Consider the following 19,878-nt stretch of genomic DNA (forward strand, 5'->3'; position numbering starts at 1 on the left):
TCATTATTTGGTTGCCATTTCAATGAATAGTATTAAAGTATTAAAACATAAGACGAGGTTTTTTTTATTAAAGGATTCTAAAACTATCACTTGACAAATTTAAATTGTGTTTAAAGAAAGATAATTATTTTCAAAGGAAGGTAATGTCAAAGTCATAATTTTAGTTTGGGGTTCTAGTTTTTTTTTTTGTTTTAGATTTTAAAAGTCTAGCAGCCGCAGCTATTATTTTCTTTTTGTTTCAATGTAATTTGGTTTAACCATAGATAAAACAGGAGTATGTTTTATCTATGGTTTAACTAACAGCTTGTAGGAAATTATTTCTTCTTCCAATTTCTCGTACATGTTTAGTTTGGCCTGAATCATCATGAACTATCCATATTTGGGTTCAAATACGCACCCGGGTTATTTGTTTATCTAAAGAATTTTATTTCAGTCGGAAGATAAAATAGGCTCCAATCAACTTACTGTGACTTATCTCAAACCGGTTATCTTAAAAGTTAGTAAAACATTTTTCTAAGGAAGGCGTAGCGCGTGTGCTTAACGACTACTTTAAATACCTAGGAGTAGCTTATTGTTCTAGAGAAGTTCACTTACAATCGAAGAAGGTGCTACTGTTGAAGAAGTTAGTTTTTTCAGAAGCTCAGAGAACCTTGTCCTGAAACGTTCATAGTAACTAACAGTAGGTAACTATGTAAATGATACTATGTACATACCATGGCCGCTTTTTTAATTTCTAATTTGCTCAAACGACTTGTTCTAGTGTAAAATTCAATACCCCTGCCACAGCAAACTTGCATACTAAACGAGTTTCCGTTTGTCTGGTTGGATTTTCACTTTAATATTTCCTTAGACATGTCAGATTTATTATCTTAATTTATTCATTAGGTTTAACGAGTACTTATACGTTTGCTTGTACTAATAACTTATAGGTTTACCGCTACAGGGTGGAGATAAAGTGTGTTTTTAGTCAAATGTTAATACCGATTGTTACTCTAAGTGGTGGTCTGGTACTGAATATATTTTATCAATTAAATGAACGCACTGAGCCACTGAAAACATGTAACTTTAACATATTTATTGAATAACTGAAAAGTAAAATCTAAACTATTATATAAAAATCTAGTGGTGTCTGTCTGCATGTTTGTTACTAATGGGCGTATAAACTACTAAACTGACTGGGCTTAAATTTTACAAAAATATATAGCTACCTTACCAAGGACTATTGACTATTCACATTTCGATTTTTATTTAAATGAAGAGGGAACGTCCACTGAAAAGAAATGTTATTAAACGTTGCAAAATAGAAAATGGGGATGATTTACACAGAAATCAAATAAGGTATATGTTTTATAGGTTAACCCAAGTGATCAATTAATAGTTATAATATTTTAACATGTTAGTTTGATTTACATATACATTGAAACTACATAAACAGCAGAAAACCACATCTTAGAATATTCGGAGTGTTTATTTGCACTTTTTAGCGAATTTCCCATATAGGGAATAAGCTATTACCGTAGTACTCATGGTAAGACCTGGACCCGGGACCGATTTATTTTTTCGTTTTGAGGTCCCTAGAGGACAAAAACACCATCCGTTCAGATTCATATACATAGATATTATGTCCGTAAGCGAGATCTCGAGCAAAAATGATCCGATTTTGATGAAATTTGGTACAAACATGTAAACCTACGTTTATTCGAACGAGTTCGCGAACCAGCAGAATCGGACAATGGGAAAAGGGGTTTATGGGGTGAAAATGGGGATTTCCCATTTTTGACCCCAAAAACAACAAAAATTTGCAATTTCTTTCTACACCGTTTTGTAGAGCTTAAAAAAAGAAATAATTTAGTAGGCATATATTAAAGCGCTGTTGTATGCCTAACGGCCACGGAGAACATTCAAAAATAGTGTAATTTAAAATTCCCATGTTATTCTTAAGGAAGAGTTAAAACTGTTGTAGTTTATTTGTTTATGGATATATATTGATAAAATTTGGCAAACTTATTTATTTCATCCTATACTATTGACGTATGGTGAAAAACACTTTTTACCTTCCCCGAAGCAGCAAACCTATAAGCACACGTTAAATCTAATTTTATTTAAATTTGGAATACAAATGTCTTATTTAAGGAAATATTTTAGTAAAAATGTAATCAGACAAGTTGAAATTCGCTTAGTCTGCAGGTTTGCTGCGGCGGGGGCATTACTAACTATTTTGCCATTTTTATGAAAACACTTTAGCTTATTTCTAACCGTAGATTCATCAGTGAATTCCATTAGCATTGAGTGGTGCCTTGGACCAGACGTGTGCGGTAGCAGCGCACATCTGACGTGCGAATAGCCTCTGCCTAATAATTTATCTCAATGGGTTAACACCACTGAGCTATAATAATAAGACCCCCGCCGCAGCAAACCTGCAGACTAAGCGAATTTCTTTAGCCTGATTGGATTTACACTAAAATGCCTCCTTAAAAATATCACATTTATTCCTTAGGTATTTAAATAGAATTAGTTTAACGAGTACTTAGGTTTGCTGCAACAGGGAGGGTAAAAAGGTGTTTTTTTGTAAAATGTTAATAGTTTAGTATGAAATGAATACATTTTCCAAATTTGATCAAAATATGTTCATAAACAAGCAAACTACAACAGTTTACTTATTCTCCATAAGAATAACATGGGAATTTTAAAATTACAGATTTTTGGACATTTCTCCTTAACCATTAGGCGCATGGTAACGCTTCAATATACTAAATTATTTGTTTTTTTAAGCTCTACAAAATGGTTACAATAAGAATTGCTAAATTATAATTTTTTAGGGTCAAAAATGGGAAAAACCTATTTTTACCCCATAAAACCCCCCATAAACCCCCGTTCCCATAGTCCGATCATGCTGGTTCGCGAACTCGTTCAAATAAATGTAGGTTTACACGTTTGTACCAAATTTCATCAAAATCGGATAATTTTTGCTCGAGTTATCGCGCTAACGGACACACACACACACACACACACACACATATATATATGAATTTGAACGGATGGTGTTTTTGGCCTCTAGGGACCTCAAAACGAAAAAGTAAATCGGTCCTTGGTCCAGGTCCAGGTCTCACCATGAATACTACGGCAATAGCTTATTCCCTATAGGGGAAATTCGCTAAAATGCCTGGAGTAACCACTCTGTGTTTAAAAAACTTAGCACTGTTTTTGCTGGTTTTGTTTCAGAGTTTCGTGTTGTTACGTTGGCCGTCAGGCCGTGTGATCGGTTGGTGGGACTTGTCAAATTAGAGGCAAGATCAAGATGGCGTCATCCTGTTGTTTTGTTGATAGTAAAAAAAAATTGTTAACATTATGATTGCAATATAAGTTTATTTGTTTATTTTACGAGAAACCCATTTTAACAAGATCATAAACCGATGGTAGTTTTTTTATCAAATGCCATAGGGCTAACCCTAAGACTAAACCAATATGGCAGAGGCTATTCCCACGTCAGACGTGTGCCGCTACCAAGCTCGTCTATTCCAATCCAAAAGGCGCCACATTACGTTCCTAATCCAGTTACTTTTATAACTGTTTGGGAACAGGTTGTGCACAAAGAAAGCCTAGTATTAGGTTCGGTAGTAACTCTAAACCTCATTAGCTGAAATGGATGGAATCAACTTCAGGATAACTGCCCGCAACTTATATTAAATTGTGAAATGATACTGTTCTAAACTAACCTAATCTAACAAAACTGTAAAATTTCAAAATTCCGTTTGATTGCAGAATTCTGAAATGAAACTGTTCAACCTAACCAAACTTTTTGTAACATTTCAAAAATTCCTTCTGAAGCCGCGTTTACACCGGAGTTAGCAACACGTGTTGCTAACATTTGTTAATAACATTTAAGAAAACACCTCTAAATTTGTTGGTAACATTTCATGTTATCAACAAAAATACCGTGTTAGCAACAGAAATTTTGTTACCCACCGAGTGTCGGTAAAATCTGGTAACATCCTTTGATGTTTTCAAATGTTAATAACATTTGTTAGCAACAAATGTTACCGAGCGCTTTGGATGTTAGCAACATTTACCCCCTCCCCTGCGCCGCCTCACAGGTCCTGTCGTCAGTTCAGACGAGCTAGGCGAGTTGTGAGGGTGTTTACCTAAATTCCTAGTATTTTTGTGCACTGTGTTCAGCAATGGAGGAGGTGTTGAGTGAAGTAGAGTGGGGTAAGGAGGCGGTGATAAAACTAATAGACCTATATCGCGAGTACTACGTCTTGTGGGACCAAACGTGTGCGGAGTTCAAAGACCGGAACGAGAAAAACAAAGCGTGGACAGAAATTTCATTGGCAATGAAATTATCAAAGGCCGAGGTCCAAGCCAAAATGAAAAAACTAATTGGACAATTCCAAAGGGAATGTAAAAAGTTGAAAAGTGGGTCCGGAGCAGATTCTGTTAAAAGCAAGTGGTTTGCGTTTGATTCTCCCAGCAAATCAATCACAGCAGCACACACTTCTGGGACGAACAATGAAATTGTTGCCTTAGAAATCTTAAACAAGTAACTTAAACTTGTGTAAGAGTCACCGGTCGCTAGAAACCGCAATGTCAAAGCAAGTTTTTCCTTCACAGGAATAGCTTTCCTATAGTTGGTGTCTTGCTTAACGATCTTTGGTCCCAACATTAATAACAAGTATTCAAAATCACTACTTGACATTCGTAAAAAGTTTTTGAAACTGCCATCACATCGTAGCTCACCACACAAAGGATCGATGTCATCTTCTTGTAGGTCTCTTAGCATATCACTACCACTATACTTATCTCTGGCCTTCAAAGAAGGTTTCACCCAAAACCTCCTAGGCTTTCTCTGTTTCGCTAAAATGACACATGCAGCAGCAGCAAGAACCACCTCCTCTACACTAGACATCCTGAGAGGCAATGAGGACTGGGCGGACCGGTGCGGCGCGGCGTTGGCGGGAATGGCAAGTTGGTAACATTTTAAAGTCTCCAAACGGAATGTTAATAACATTTTTTTTGATAACTTTTGTTATCAACTTGTGTTGCTAACAAAAATGTTAGTAACATTTGTTGGTAACTCCGGTGTAAACGCGGCTTGAGAGCAGAAATGGCTTTCGCGATCCATTGACTGTTCTAGAACGTTCAATTCTTATTTCTTAACCATAGACAAATAGAATAAATTTAGACCGACAGCAGTGCTGCGGTTAGCATAGGTTCCGGCACCAACCGCTAGGAGTGCTGTGTGGTTACGGTGCACAGTGCTGCTATGGCTGCTAGTAGCATACGGCTCTTGCGCTCCTCGTCTGCACTCTGCCGCGGTGTGCGCCGTAACTACACGACTGGGACGGGTGGCGTCGTCCTGTAATCCAGCTACTAGGAGGTCACGAATTGTGGATATTTATAGGCATGCACTGTGGAAGTGATACTCCCTAGTGTGGATTTAACGTCCGCGCGAGTGAGTACTACGACTATCCGCAGTACTATCTTGATAATTAGACCAATTCTTATATACCAAGGCAAAAATGTGGTTCGGATTCCACTATAAACTGTAGGTCCAGTTGCCATTAAGCATCCCATTTAAGCGTCCCATTTAGCTGTATGGGCTATTAATTAACAGCTGTGTTAAGGAATGTCGGCCTTAGTCACTAACAAAAGTACAAGATCGCGCCACTCATCCTACACTCATTTCCATTCATTTTTGGCTTAAAATACCTACTTTGTATGGTCGCGCCATTTCATTGAACAGTATTAACACTCCTAGCGGTAGGCACTGGAACCATTCGTTGTCAGTTTATTATATTTGTCTATGCCTTAACTGAATATGCTGGTCTTTTTTCTTTTTTAAAAATAAGTTCTTTTAACATTTCAAAATAGCAAATTTTGAGTGAGTAAGTATTCCCATGTAGCACAGATGGTTGGGCCAACGTTGGTAAATTGTGGAGCCACACAGTTGGCCAACGGTAGAAATGTCACCTCTTTAAACTGTTTTCCAGCCAACCTTTGTCCAACAATGGCCCAACCAAAATTATTTCACACAAAATAATAAAGATTTAGTACGAAAAGCATAATTATTAGTTGAGTAAATTGATTAAATAGTTCATAAAAACAAATTTTGAAAAAAAGCTGGAACAAAATTTTTTGGCCCAGACGGGTCTCGAATCCGGGTCCTTCGACTTATGAGCCTCTTACCTTACCACTGAGCTATCTGCGATTGTTGATACAGAGAGTTTTCAAGTGGTGAAAGAGTAGCCGACAGTTGCAATGGTCGCAATACTTCAAACATTTTTGATACTACACAGTATAATATGATTCTGTTAATCTGTTAAGGCATCATAAGTAGTTTTTTTTTTTTGAGTTAGAGAGGATACTGGTATTTGAATATAGATTAATTAATTACCGTTAGATTATTAATGCTATTATAATTGACTGTTATATGATTAATTACTCTTTCCCCTTAAATTGTTGCAAATAAGTTAAAGAATATTAATTTAAAAAATATTTGCATTATTATAATTATTAAAATTCATTGTTGTAGCCCCGGAACTGTAATATATAAAATATCTGGTTTTACAATACCTTTATCAGTTCCAAAAACTTTTGGAAACTTTTGGAACTGATAAAGGTATTGTAAAACCAGATATTTTATTATAATTATATGTTGTGAAAGCTAGACCCAGAGAATGAAAGTCGTGTAAACTCAACTATGGACCATCGTTGGTCCAACAAAAGTATCTTTTGTTGGTCCAACGGAGTGAAAAACGGTTGGACAACGGTTGGCTTGATGTATGATACCCAACAATGCATATTAATGTATTTCATTAACAATGAACCGATGTTGGTCCACAGTTGTAATATTGGTTGGCCCAACTACGAGATATACAGTTGGACAACGGTTGGTTGGTTGTGGAAGCTCCAACCAACCATCGACCAACTGTCCCACAGTTGGCCAACGTTGGCCCAACCATCTGTGCTACATGGGTTTCAAGATGGCTTCTTTCTAGAAAAAAGTAACTGTTCCCTTTGCATTATTTTGTAATACTGGAACTGCAACGGGAACGGGTTGTGATGTCATTTTGTCATTTTGACGTGCGAATAGTCACTTCGAACCAATTAATATCTCTAAACCAGAAAACTTGACTATTTTTACCATAGCTTGAAAACTGAAAAGAGGTCAAATAACTTAGTACTGTATTTATTTACTGTCAAAAACAATTTATAATGTTTCAAAATAACTTAAAATACACCAGGTTTTAACGTGCAATACCTTAAGGTATTGAAACAAGTCCTTGAAACAACGGATACCCCAAAATAAATAGTGGTTAGGTTAGAATGAATTGGAATTTGACAGCATCCCACCAACCGATCACACGCCCAACCTAACAACACTAAACACCGAAAGGCGAAAACAAACCAGTAAAAACAGTGGCACGTTCACTAATGTTTAACCAGAGAATAGTGACTCGCAGTTGAGCCTATTTTAATTTTTAAAGAGATTCCGCACATCTACAGAAAAATATCTTTATGCCACACTACACTATTTTGACGAACTTCCCACGCAAGGATTTAGTCCAAAAAAAGCTGTTTGCCGCCAGCTTAATCAAATGGGGTTTCATTGCATACTTCGAAAGGCGGCCGTGATACCATAGTTTTATATGGTTTTTTCTATGGTGATACTAAACTGTACCACTGTAATAAGTTTTACCGGACACCAATCAGATTATTAAACTGTATTTGGGTGGCAAACAAAAACATAACCTCTCTTAGTGGTTATTGGATAGTGATTTTTAGTCCTTTTGTTGGTGGTTATATGTAAGGATGTATAAAATGTACAGATTTAGTGGTATGGCGTAAACTATCGTACATAGCCTAACTCGTCCAAAATGCGTTAACCGTACTCGACTTCGTCTCACTCGGGAACGACCACTCTTGTCCGGTAAACACTTATTTTCAGGACTAGTAACGTAATATAATATTTTAACAGTAAACGTAGATTTTCCCTGCGATGCACACGAGCTGAGAAAAAAGGTTTTAAAGAAACATGCTTGCATAGTGGTCTTTGAACAATGTAATGTAGTAGACTCACTGAGTAGACTAAGTTTGCCGTTTGCCTGCGCTGCCTCACGGCCACTTTTAACTACAGGCCGCGGCCTTGTACAATTGACAACGTCGCAAGTGGTGTTGATTAATGATTTGTGACAGACGTCCCATAAGATAACATGGAAGACAGGTGATATCAGCTCATTAATTCGCACTTTATTGATTTAAATTTAAATTTATGAACATAAATTTATAAAAATATTGAAAATAAAACATACAGAATTGAAAAACGAAACAATGAATTAAAAATCTATATCTGTACATTTCAAGCGGAGTAAATATTGTCATAGTCCAGTAAACAATCTTTCGTAAATATACCACTGAGCTATAATAATATAACTGGAGTAACCACTCTGTGTTTTAAAAACGTACCACTGTTTTTGATGTTTTTGTTTCAGAGCTTCGTGTTGTTAGGTTGGCCAGGTAATCGGTTGGTGGGATTTGTCAAATTAGAGGAAAAATCAAGATGGCGTCATCCTATTGTCTTGTTGATAGCAAACAAAAATATGTCAACATTATGATATTATGATTGCAATATAAGTTTAATTATTTATTATACGAGCAAGATCAACCCGTTTTAACAAGATCATAAACCGATGGTCGTTCTTTATCAAATGCCATAGGTAAACCTGCCACAGTAAACCCAAGACTAAACCAATATCTCCAAACCAGGAAACTTGACTAGCCTAATTTCACCACGTAGCTTGAAAAGAGGTAAAGAAGTTAGTAGCCTATTTATTTATTATCAAAAACAATTTATAATGTTGCAAAATAACTTTAAATGCACAGGTTTTAACGTGCAATGTCTTAAACAAGTTTTATATATAAGTTCTTGAAATAACGGATAGGCCTAACTCAAATGAATAGTATGGTTAGGTTAGAATGAATTTGAATTTGACAGCATCCCACCAACCGATCACACGGCCAACCTAACAACACGAAACGCCGAAAACAAACCAGCAAAAACAGTGGCACGTTTTTCTTTAATGTTTAACCAGAGAGTAGTGACTCCAGTTAAAATCTATATCTCAATGAAATACACAAATACCATTAGCTGCTTCCAAACAAATCAGCTGTTACAACACCACTTGCGACGTTGCCACTTCGAAGGCCGCGGGAGTTAAAGGCGGCCGTGGCTGCCTGCGCTAGCCACGGCCGCCTTTGCTAGCCTGCACTCCTCTGCCACTCCACTGCACTCCGCTGTCCGCTGTGTCCGCTCCGACTCCGTCCAACTCCGAACTCCGAGTGACTCCGACCATGGGAGCGAAAAAGATTTTTTAAAACATTGGTTTGGTACTGTACTGTCAGCACAGAAAACATATGTTTTCTGTGACTGTCAGTCAAGTCAAAGTGTCACTGTTTGTTTTTGTTTTAAGTCAACCCAAACTTGTGGCTTTCAAAGTTCAAATTGATAACTGTTATCAGTTGTTTAAAACTTGTCTAACAGTTTTTTTTTTGTTTTTGTTCTTAATTATACTTGTAAGATATTATTTACTTTGGTGAGTAGGTTTTGTATTCATCGGTTTTATTAATCAATTCTGTAAATAACACTACATAGTCATTAGACTTAGACATAGTCATTTGATGTGGTGTCTACCCTAGCCAGGTCTCATCTTGTCAAGTAATTAATTGCTGAAACTTATAATCCAAAGGCTGGTTGATATTCACATACCATAGGCCTAGATAGAAGCATACAATTATGTAAAATTAAGTTAAGTACTTACTTAGACCATTTAAACTCAATTTAGGATCTGCCAAATGAGTAATTCCTATAATTAATAATAAGTTAAGTTATTAGTTATCACCTGCCTAGTTGTGATTTGGTTACTTAGTCATTCAGTAACTTAACTTAAGCCTATCTTTGAGTTAAAGGTGAGTAAGAAAGCTTATATTTAGTGTAAGTTAATGTAGGCTTTGGGTACAGTTTCTTAACTGGGCTATGCTAATATCGATTGAAACTGTCGATTCGATTAGTAAACTTTCATGCGATTTTTTCACCATCAGCAAGTTTGGTTGGTTAGGTTAGGTTATGATAGTTAAATTTTATAATAGATATATTTAAAAATATCGATTATTAATTAATATTTTCAATTCAATAGTTTCAATCGATATTAGCATAGCACAGTTAAGAAACTGTATTTTTAGGGGCCCACTTATTAAAGATAAGGGCTGCACTTTACTTGACGTCCTACACTCATTCGATTGGTTTTTTCGATTCAATATTTTCATTCGATATATCGTTTGGTTAGTTAGGTTAGGTTAACCTTACCTAACTAACCAAACGATATATCGAATGAAGCAATCGATTAATCGATATATCGATTGATATTTTCATTTGAATGAGTGTAGGATGTCAAGTAAAGTGCAGCCAAGATAAGGGCTGCCTGCCACTCTTTTTAAGTTACAGTTTGAGAAAATTCAACCGACCTCTTCCAGGTTGTCTTCAGAATTCCTCTTTTCCTATTCTCCTGAGGGTTCCACTCAAGGGCTTGGTGACTAATGATGTAGTTTGGTATTCTTAGCGTATATAGCCAATCCAGCCAAAATTTATTTTCTTGATGGTCTTATTCACTGGCCCAATTGCCCATTTGCCTTTGTCATAAATAATTGTTTCATTTTTTAAATGTTTGTTGTTTCAGCAAACATGTTGGCAAAACATTACTGCTGTTGGGTGTTTTTTTTCACGCTAGTGTTGTTATGCAATGGATCAGTCAAGATAAGCCGTAGAGATAAACATGGAATGTTGGGAGCTCCACCTTTGTCAACTACGAACAGTCAAATACCTCCAGATAGTTGGTTCACACAACTTCTTAATCATTTTGAACCTACCGATACTAGAACATGGAAACAGGTGAATTTTATTAAACATTATACAGTTTTTAAGAATAAAAGGTTTAGGCCTACAGTTTTTACTCTACAATAAGTTAATAACCCTTTTGCCGCCACAATTTTTAAGTGGTTGCATATCAAAACCGCCAAGGCAATTTTTTGGTCAAGCGCAATTTTTTTATTAACCCTTTCAGTGCTAGGCCAATAATTCGTATTTCGTAAGACTTTTTTGTTTGCCTTTCAATTCCATTACCTGTTGTTGAATTTTAACTGTAGGTATTGTTGTCTTGTCACTATTTTATTAATTAGGCTAATTTTGAATAATAAGACAATATATAACTCAGATTATTTGTAGTAAACATTAAATAAAACTTAGTTTTTGTTGTAATTTTCCTGGTTTTCCTATAAATTTTAATGTTCTGATAGCATTGTTTGAAACCAAAATGTCATAAAATCAAAAGACATAACTTAATAGTTTACAATGTAATATTGAATTTAACTTTGATTTAGTTGGACGGTGTTATCGTAATATAGCCATTTTGGGGAAAATAATGTTTTGCAGCAAAGCCTCAGGAACACAATTTATGATCACTGTTGTGTTTCAGCTGATAAATATCATTTACAATAGTCTGTGACTAACTAGTGCTACATACTACCTAGTAACGCATTGGACAACCTTTTTTAGCACTAAGTTATCTGTTCGCAATCGTTGGCGTCAGCTTAAATACCGGTTTTTTACTCCTCAGTCTTCAAGCAGATATCCGAGAAGACTAGGGCGTGTGTCACTTGGCCAGTGGCATTCGTCTGCTTGGATTCGATTCCCATCCTGTGCGGCAAATAATTGGTGACCTGTGTGTTTGTAGCGATGTAGGCCTACTACTAGGGCATAGTGAGGTGTTCATAATCCTTGGTTTAGACATACACCTCGAAATCATCAGATTGGGCGAATCTTTAAGCTAAGTGGTTGTTAGTGTGTCCTATGAACATGCAGGTCACCAATGGCCGTTTTGCTACTTTTTGTTAAAATAACCTTCCTCTCTATATCCCTTAGAGATATTTTAAAACGATATAGGCTATCGTTTCATAGCACTGAAAGGGTTAATAAGCTCTATCTCTTGTTTCTTTAGGCATCATAGAACAATAATTCTTTTTTTGTTAGAAAAAAAAGGGGCCCGGGCCGGCCCGGTTACCAGTGATCGGCGATTTTGGAAGCCATTTTTATTTGGAAAACTGCTAAAAACACCATTTCCGACCTGGATCCTCACTTCTGGCTACAAAAAATAAGATTTTATGTAAAACAAGATTTCAGGCCATGGGGAAGGACCCATTGATATATTTACCACACTCAATGTGTTAAAGTACCAGTGGCCACTCCAGTAATTAAGTACTTTTTTTGGGCATTTTTGTATTTAAATAATCCTAACAAAAAACTAAAGATCAATTGAGTTTTACTAAGGTTTTACTGTTATTGTAATTAAACCATTTATACAAAAAACTCACTAATAGCCTAATAACATGTATTATTATTTCTACAGAGATACCAAGTGGTGACAGATCATTATGAAGCTGGAGGTCCTGTGTTTCTGTTGATTGGAGGGGAAGGAGAAACCAATGCATTGTGGATGATACAGGGTGCTTGGGTGGACTATGCAAAGAAATACAACGCCCTCTTGTTCCAAGTTGAGCACCGTTACTACGGCAAGAGTCATCCTACAAGGTAAAATTATTAAAATATTTATCAAAACACACCATCATCAATTTTGAAATTGTAATTGGTCAAATGGTTGAAAGCAATGATGCATTGTGTCAGTCCAACCAATATACTGTCCCATAGACTTATTGAATAGGCCTAAGCCTATCAATTTTTATTACCTACTTACTTATTCAGTACCGGTACCTAACAAAAAACGAGTAGGCCCACAGTTTCTTAATTGGGATATACCCTAATATCAATTCAAACTATAGATTAAAAATATCGATTATAATCGATATTTTTAACTTATATTAATTATAGAATGAAACTGTTATAACCTTAACCTAACTAAAAAAACTTGCTGATAATGAAAAACTAAACGAAGGTTTACTAATCGAATCGATAGTTTGAATCGATATTAGGGTAACCCAGTTAAGAAACTGTACCCACTTCAAAAAAACATATATGAACATAAACTCAACAAGTGAACACCGGTACGGTCACCCATCAAACACCGAGGAAGTGTCTGCCATGAGGTACCAGTAAATTTGTTCACTAATTCAAATAACTCAAAAAAACATGCATTTATTTTACTATTACATGTCAAAATCACAACCCTCCCAGTGTGACAACATAGATGCATCGATGGTAATGACACACTCGCTGGGGTGTCAAGCGATGCACCAATGGTAGTGCAGACGTTGCATTATTGTCTTTTAATTCAGTAAATTTTAGTCCGATTTGTATAACTTTTTGTTCGACTTAATCACTTTAAACAGCAGGAAAACTGGCTTTCTCCGAGTGTTTATTTCATAACCTTACTTTTGTTTGTATGTTCTCAGATGTTTTGAGAAAAAAAATTAATTTTTGGTTACCAAGTTGCATGTTGTTGTTTACAAGTTATTTGTTGCTATATTTTCTTTATTGAAAAATTATTTATAACTGTTTAGACTACGTATTTATTTGCACCACAGATAAAACTTAGATTTCTCATCCTTATGGAACAGCTGAAGCCAATTTTATCGTTAGTTCTGTCCGCTGCTCTGTAGAGGTCATTGTTTCATGTTTTAAATAAAAACACAATTGAAGTTTCAATACTATTTATTATAAATTGTAATTAACATCGACAGAATTACATTTAGGCTGCAGTTAATGAGCCGACATCTTTTAATCTGAATCGGAAATCAAGTACACTTAAAAGAGAATACACAAAGACCAAAGAGTAATACCTCTAAACATGGACTTCACTATATACATATATCAACATCCCCTCTCTTTTACAAAATTGAAAATTTTAACTTTCCAAAATACAACTTTAACATTTTCCTTTCAAGTCTAACAAAATATACACCAAAACCTAATCATAAGACAACCGCTTTGGATTTCTTATCAATCTACCCTTTCGGCTTACACAACCATCGAAACTTTTAACAATTTGTTCTTCTGATGAAATTCTAGGAGTTAGGCCTACTGGTCTTTGAAACAACACTGGACTACTTTGCGGAGAAATAAGGCTATTACCATTAGTACCTGACAAACTGATTTGTGAATCTGACTTAGGACTTGTTTCAGGCATTATGGTTTCATTACCTGTATCATTAGACAAATCTGGCCTAATCATCTTCCTATTTCTTACAAACATTTTATCTTTCTCATCAGACAAAACATAGGATCTGGGGATTCTATTTTTTTCTACAACTTTTCCTGCTGTCCAAGGTGAATCAACAGTTTTCTTAAAATACACTTTGTCTCCTACATTTAAAGAGGGTAACTCTTTGCTATTTCTATCATAGTACTTTTTAATACAATCTTTTCTCTTGTCTGACAAAATTTTGTTAGGTTTTGTTACTTTAGGCTGCAAACTACTTTTAGACAGTGGCAATAGGCCATTGAGTTTTCTACTAAACATTAACTCTGCTGGTGAAGGTTGATATTGTTTACTAGTGTTACGATAACTTAACAATGCAAGATACACATCAGACTTAGATTCTTTTGTTTTCTTCAGTAAGTTTTTCGCTATTTTGACACCTGACTCAGCTTGACCATTAGATTGAGAGTGTTTTGGACTAACTATCACTAGCTTAAAATCGTACAACACAGAAAACTCGTGAAAAGCGTTAGAAGTGAATTGACTTCCTGAATCAACTACTAAAGTAACAGGAATTCCATGGCGAGCAAATATTGATTTGCATTTCTCGATTACAGTTTTTGAAGTAATGTCTGACAAAGATACTAACTCAATATATTTAGAATAATAGTCCATTAGTACAAGAAAATATTGGTTATCAAACTCAAAAATGTCACCTGACACTTTATGCCAAGGCAAATCTGGTACATCATGAAACAACAACGGTTCTTTTGCATTCATAGGCTTAAACTTAGCACAAACACTACATTTATTTACAAAACTTTCAATGTCCTTATGTAAGGTGGGCCAATACAATAAATTCCGTGCCCTAATCTCACATGTTTGTTTTCCTACATGGCCACAATGCAAACTTTCAAGCATCATTTTATGAAGTGAACTAGGTACAACAATAGATTGATTTTTGAAAACAAGATCATCTACAACATGAAGATCATGTTTAATACTCCAAAATGGTAAAACCATATTACTGACTTCAGGCTTTTGAGGCCAACCTTTAGATATATACATCTTTAAAATACCTAGACATTCATCTGAACTGGTTTTTTCTCTTAGCAGGTTTAGTTTACTTTCAGACACGGGAAGATAAGATTTTAACATATTTACCTCACAAATGATGTCCTCATCTAAAACATCAATATCTTCTTTACCTTCAACTGGAAGTGCTGCACGTGACAGTGTATCAGCTATATACATCAATTTACCTGGCTTGTATACAACAATTAAGTCATAGCGTTGAACTTTTAGCATCATTCGCTGTAATCTTAAAGGAGCAGCAGTAATGGGCTTCCTAAACAAACATTCTAAGGGTTTGTGATCAGTTTCAACAGTTACTTTCCTAGAGAAAATAAATTGGTGAAATCTAGTGCAACCAAAAACTATGGCTATCATTTCTCGTTCTATCTGACAATAATTTGACTGAGTCTTAGTGAGCGCTCTAGACGCATACGCAATTGGATTATCACCACATAACAATACAGCACCTAAACCAGATGAGGAACAATCTACAGACAATGTTATTGGCTTACTTGGGTCATAATATGATAAAACAGGAGGAGATACTAACAAAGACTTTAAAGTCAAAAATGCATTTTGTTGTTCGGCATTCCATTGAAATAAAACATCTTTATGTGAAAGAACTCGCAAAGGAGATGTTACAGTCGAATAATTTGGAATAAACTTTGATAAGTAATTGGTAACTCCTAAAAATCTTTCCAAGTCTTTACGATCTTTAGGTATTGGCATCTCCTGTACAGCTTTAAGCTTAGAAGGATCCGGAGTTAAACCATACTCAGTAAACCGATGACCCAAAAACAAAACTTCACTCTCAGCAAATTTACATTTCCTAGAGTTAAACTTAATATTAAAATCCTTAGCTCTTTTTAATACTTCCTTTAATCTTAAATCATGAGTTTGTTTATCAGGAGCACCTATGCAAATGTCATCTATGTAGGTGACTACACCATCAATACCTTCAAATATTTGAGATACAGTAGAATGAAATATATCCGGTGCACTTGAGATACCATATGGCAAACGAAGGTATCTATATCTACCAAAAGGTGTATTAAACGTACACAACTTGCTACTAATATTATCCAACTTAAGCATCCAAAATGCACTGCTTGCATCAAGAGTTGAAAATATCTTACAATTATTAAACTTTGATGACACTTCATCTATAGTTGGCATTTGACAGTGTGTTCTTTGTATATACTTATTCAGGTTTCTTGGATCTAATACTACCTTTAGTCCAGAATTTTTTTTGTTTATCAAAACTAAACTGTGAACCCATTCTGTAGGTTCATTTTCTTTTACAATAATTCCATTAGCTTCCATTAATTCAAGTTCATTTTTCAAAGGATTTAACAAAGCAAATGGTACTCTACGACATGGTTCAATAATAGGCTTAGCATCTTCACTTAATGACAAATGAACTGTTGTAGGAATGTTACCAATACTACCATCAAAAAGTGAGCTGTATTCATTCAAAATGCTACTAACAGAATGTACACTTTCATTAGGCCTATGCATATTTTGACCTAGAGCAATATTATTTACACTTTGGTTCTTAACATCAGACAATACCTGACCGTTGTAGGCTGCTATAAGACCTAACACGCGACAAGAATTTAAGCCTAAAATTGGCGAACATTTCACATCAACTATTACAAAAGTAATACAGAACATTTTCCTGTTGAAAGAGCAATCTAAATCTACAATACCTAGTACCGGTATTTTTTCACCAGTTAGTGTACTAAGATTTATATTTGAGGTGCGTATTAATGCCTTTGATAGGCCTAGCCTATTAAACAAATCAATTGGGATGATATTTGTCTGAGCACCTGTATCTATTTTAAATGATATTGTGTGTTCCCTAATGTTCAAATTCTCTAGCCATTCATTAGCCCTGGATTTACACATGTAATTTTTAGGAACAGAATCATTAACTGAACATATATTACTGAATAAAAAGTTTTTGTCAATCACGTAATTAGGTATACATTCAGATGTGAGCGATACCGTATCAATTGAAAAATATTCTTGTGCACAAGTACTTTTAGAAGAACTGTCTTGCCTACCTTGCCTTATAGCTACATCTCTCGAATTAGAATCTAAACTTAGGCCTACTTCACAAACCTTTTTGGCTGATTTGCATACACTGGCAAAGTGGTTGTTTTTACCGCACTTATAGCACACTAAGCCATACGCAGAGCACTTGTTAATACCGTGATTTTTCCCACAATTACGGCAGTTTGAAATAAACTTCTTAGCACTTGTACTTTTGTTAGGCCTACCTGTCCCAGTTGATTTCTGCTGTGATGGTGGATGAAATTTGTTCCGTTGGTCCTGATGAACCTGTTTCTGTCTGAACGTTTGTGGTTGTTGGTAACCCCTCTCTCGTTGCTTATGGACGTTTACTGTATAGACATTATGTTCTGCTTCAAGTTCTCTGATGTGTTGTTTAGACAGTTCAGCAGCTTTACAGATTGCTAAAGTCTTCTCCAAGTTAATCTCCGGCTCTCTCAATAATCGTTCCCTGACATTCTGGTTTTGAGAGTTAAGCCCTGATATTAAGACATCGCAAACAAGACTTTCGCGGACAGAGTCAAATTCACAAGCGAGGCTCAAGTTAACTAAGTCTGTATAGAAACTATCGATGGATTCAGATGGCAGCTGTTTCCTATTTAGAAATTTATGTCTCAGAACCGTGAGGTTTTTCTTAGGCGAGAAATGGTTTTCAAATTTACTTACCACCACGTCGTACTTTTTTGCATCTTCGGATGAGAGGTTGAACGAATTGAAAATGTCTATGCATTTGTCACCCAAATTATGTAGTAGTAGAGCAACCTTCCTAGCGTCATTTTCAGAATTTAGGTTAGAAGCCAAGAGATAAATCTCAAATTTCTGATACCAGTGCTTCCAATTTTCGGCTAAATTGCCCTCGAAATTAAAATTCTGAAGATTGCATGGAACCATTGTGAAATTTTCAGTTTTTCTAGACACAGTCCTTTGTTCAGTTTGTTGAAGCACGTTTTCATCTTCCGACTCACTCATTGTTATAACACATTTTTATGTTAATTTATTACTCACGCACTTGAATTTATTTGTATCCCACTTATAAGACACCATGTTTCATGTTTTAAATAAAAACACAATTGAAGTTTCAATACTATTTATTATAAATTGTAATTAACATCGACAGAATTACATTTAGGCTGCAGTTAATGAGCCGACATCTTTTAATCTGAATCGGAAATCAAGTACACTTAAAAGAGAATACACAAAGACCAAAGAGTAATACCTCTAAACATGGACTTCACTATATACATATATCAACAGTCATGTTTTGTTTACAATTTGTTTCTTGTTATTTCAGTAATTTAAAACCTTTATTTATTTAAATAATTAGTAATTTAGCCAAATAAAACAATCTAATTATAAACAACAACTCGTCCCCTAGTTATATAACCAAACAGTAAAGCACAAATCATTAAATCGACCCTAAAATTATAGAAACAACATTTTGTAGACACTAACACCCAATGTCACCGGACATGAACTAGCCATGGAAAACGAGCTTCAAAATTTACAGTGGGGATAGAATTCTACTTGTGGTTGGTTAGTCTATGGTTGTACAAAATAATCAGTGATGACTAACTTGTTGGTTTGATGTGTTTGCAGTAATGTTTTGAAGGTTGTCTGTAATGGCAGTAAAGTCTTTGTTATATGCCTAGTGAATGATTTTGCTGAATGTTCAAATTGACTTTTTTGCCATAATATTTATTAAGAAATAAATTACTATTTCAGATTTTTCATTACGTTACAATTGCTCATGAAAATAAAATAGAGGCATGAACATTTTTTCATATTATTATTTTGCAAATTTTATCTTTCTAGGCTAAGTACTTTTAGCGAATTTCCCATATAGGGAATAAGCTATAACCGTAGTACTCATGGTAAGACCTGGACCCGGGACCGATTTACTTTTTCGTTTTGAGGTCCCTAGAGGCCAAAAACACCATCCGTTCAAATTCATTTATGGGAACAGGGGTTTATGGGGGGTTTTATGGGGTAAAAATAGGTTTATTCCATTTTTGACCCTTAAAATGTAAAATTTAGCAACTTATTTCCAAACCATTTTGTAGAGCTTAAAAAAACCAATAGCCTAATTTAGTATATTGAAGCGTTATTATGCGCCTATTGGCTACAGAAAAAATTCAAAAAAATTGTAAATTTAAAATTCCCACGTTATTCTTATGGAGAAAATTGTAAACGGTTGTAGTTTACTTAAAAAAATGGTTTACAATACCTGCATATAGTAATCCTTTGTTGCTGATTTAGGCAACTAGTTTCGGTTCTTGTTTTGAACCATCTTCATTACTCATTAGTACTTCAACATTAGTACTTCATTAGTACTTAGTAGGCCCTACTTAGTTCATTAGTACTTAACATTAGTACTTCATTACTTCATTACTAAACGTGTATCGTGTTTTGTATATGTTTTATTTATTGAACTCTGTTAACGACCTTCGAATGAAGTGATCACTTGACACCTTGAGGCCTGAAGATGGTTCAAAACAAGAACCGAAACTAGTTGCCTAAATCAGCAACA

General features: G+C 35.2%; 2 protein-coding genes across 7 annotated transcripts in view; one reads left to right on the forward strand and one right to left on the reverse strand.

Annotated features, from left to right (window-relative positions):
• Positions 1-658: 658 nt before the first annotated feature.
• Positions 659-19,878, forward strand: part of LOC128983383 (putative serine protease K12H4.7) — a 49,376-nt gene continuing 30,156 nt past the window's right edge. Inside the window, exons 1-3 of one of the 4 annotated variants that reach the window (XM_054402646.1) lie at positions 659-679; positions 10,734-10,945; positions 12,459-12,640. In XM_054402646.1, coding sequence (XP_054258621.1) covers positions 10,739-10,945; positions 12,459-12,640 — 389 coding nt within the window. In that variant the 5' untranslated portion in view covers positions 659-679; positions 10,734-10,738. The other 3 variants (XM_054402644.1, XM_054402647.1, XM_054402645.1) reach the window with 3 other exon arrangements.
• Positions 13,799-18,495, reverse strand: LOC128983382 (uncharacterized protein K02A2.6-like). 3 transcript variants are annotated; one of them, XR_008489836.1, is made up of 3 exons: positions 17,561-18,495; positions 14,886-15,552; positions 13,799-14,146 (listed from the first exon to the last, which is right to left on the reverse strand). XR_008489836.1 is itself a non-coding variant. In XM_054402643.1 (2 exons), the coding sequence occupies exons 1-2, from the start codon at positions 18,318-18,320 to the stop codon at positions 15,527-15,529; spliced, it is 786 nt and encodes a 261-aa protein (XP_054258618.1). In that variant the 5' UTR covers positions 18,321-18,495; the 3' UTR covers positions 13,799-15,526. The 3 variants fall into 3 exon arrangements, 2 of the variants coding, with proteins under 2 accessions (XP_054258618.1, XP_054258617.1); XM_054402643.1 differs by having other exon boundaries at positions 13,799-15,552; XM_054402642.1 differs by having other exon boundaries at positions 13,799-15,552; positions 17,561-18,491.

The sequence above is a fragment of the Macrosteles quadrilineatus genome, unplaced genomic scaffold, assembly GCF_028750875.1.
Source record: "Macrosteles quadrilineatus isolate MER2022 unplaced genomic scaffold, UCM_ALF_1.0 Scaffold_1__1_contigs__length_201487025, whole genome shotgun sequence".
Taxonomy (NCBI): domain Eukaryota; kingdom Metazoa; phylum Arthropoda; class Insecta; order Hemiptera; family Cicadellidae; genus Macrosteles; species Macrosteles quadrilineatus.

Coding starts and splice junctions, on each gene's coding strand:
- LOC128983382 (XM_054402642.1), bottom strand. CDS start 15,515: ATGATGCTAAAAGTTCAACGCTATGACTTAATTGTTGTATACAAGCCA.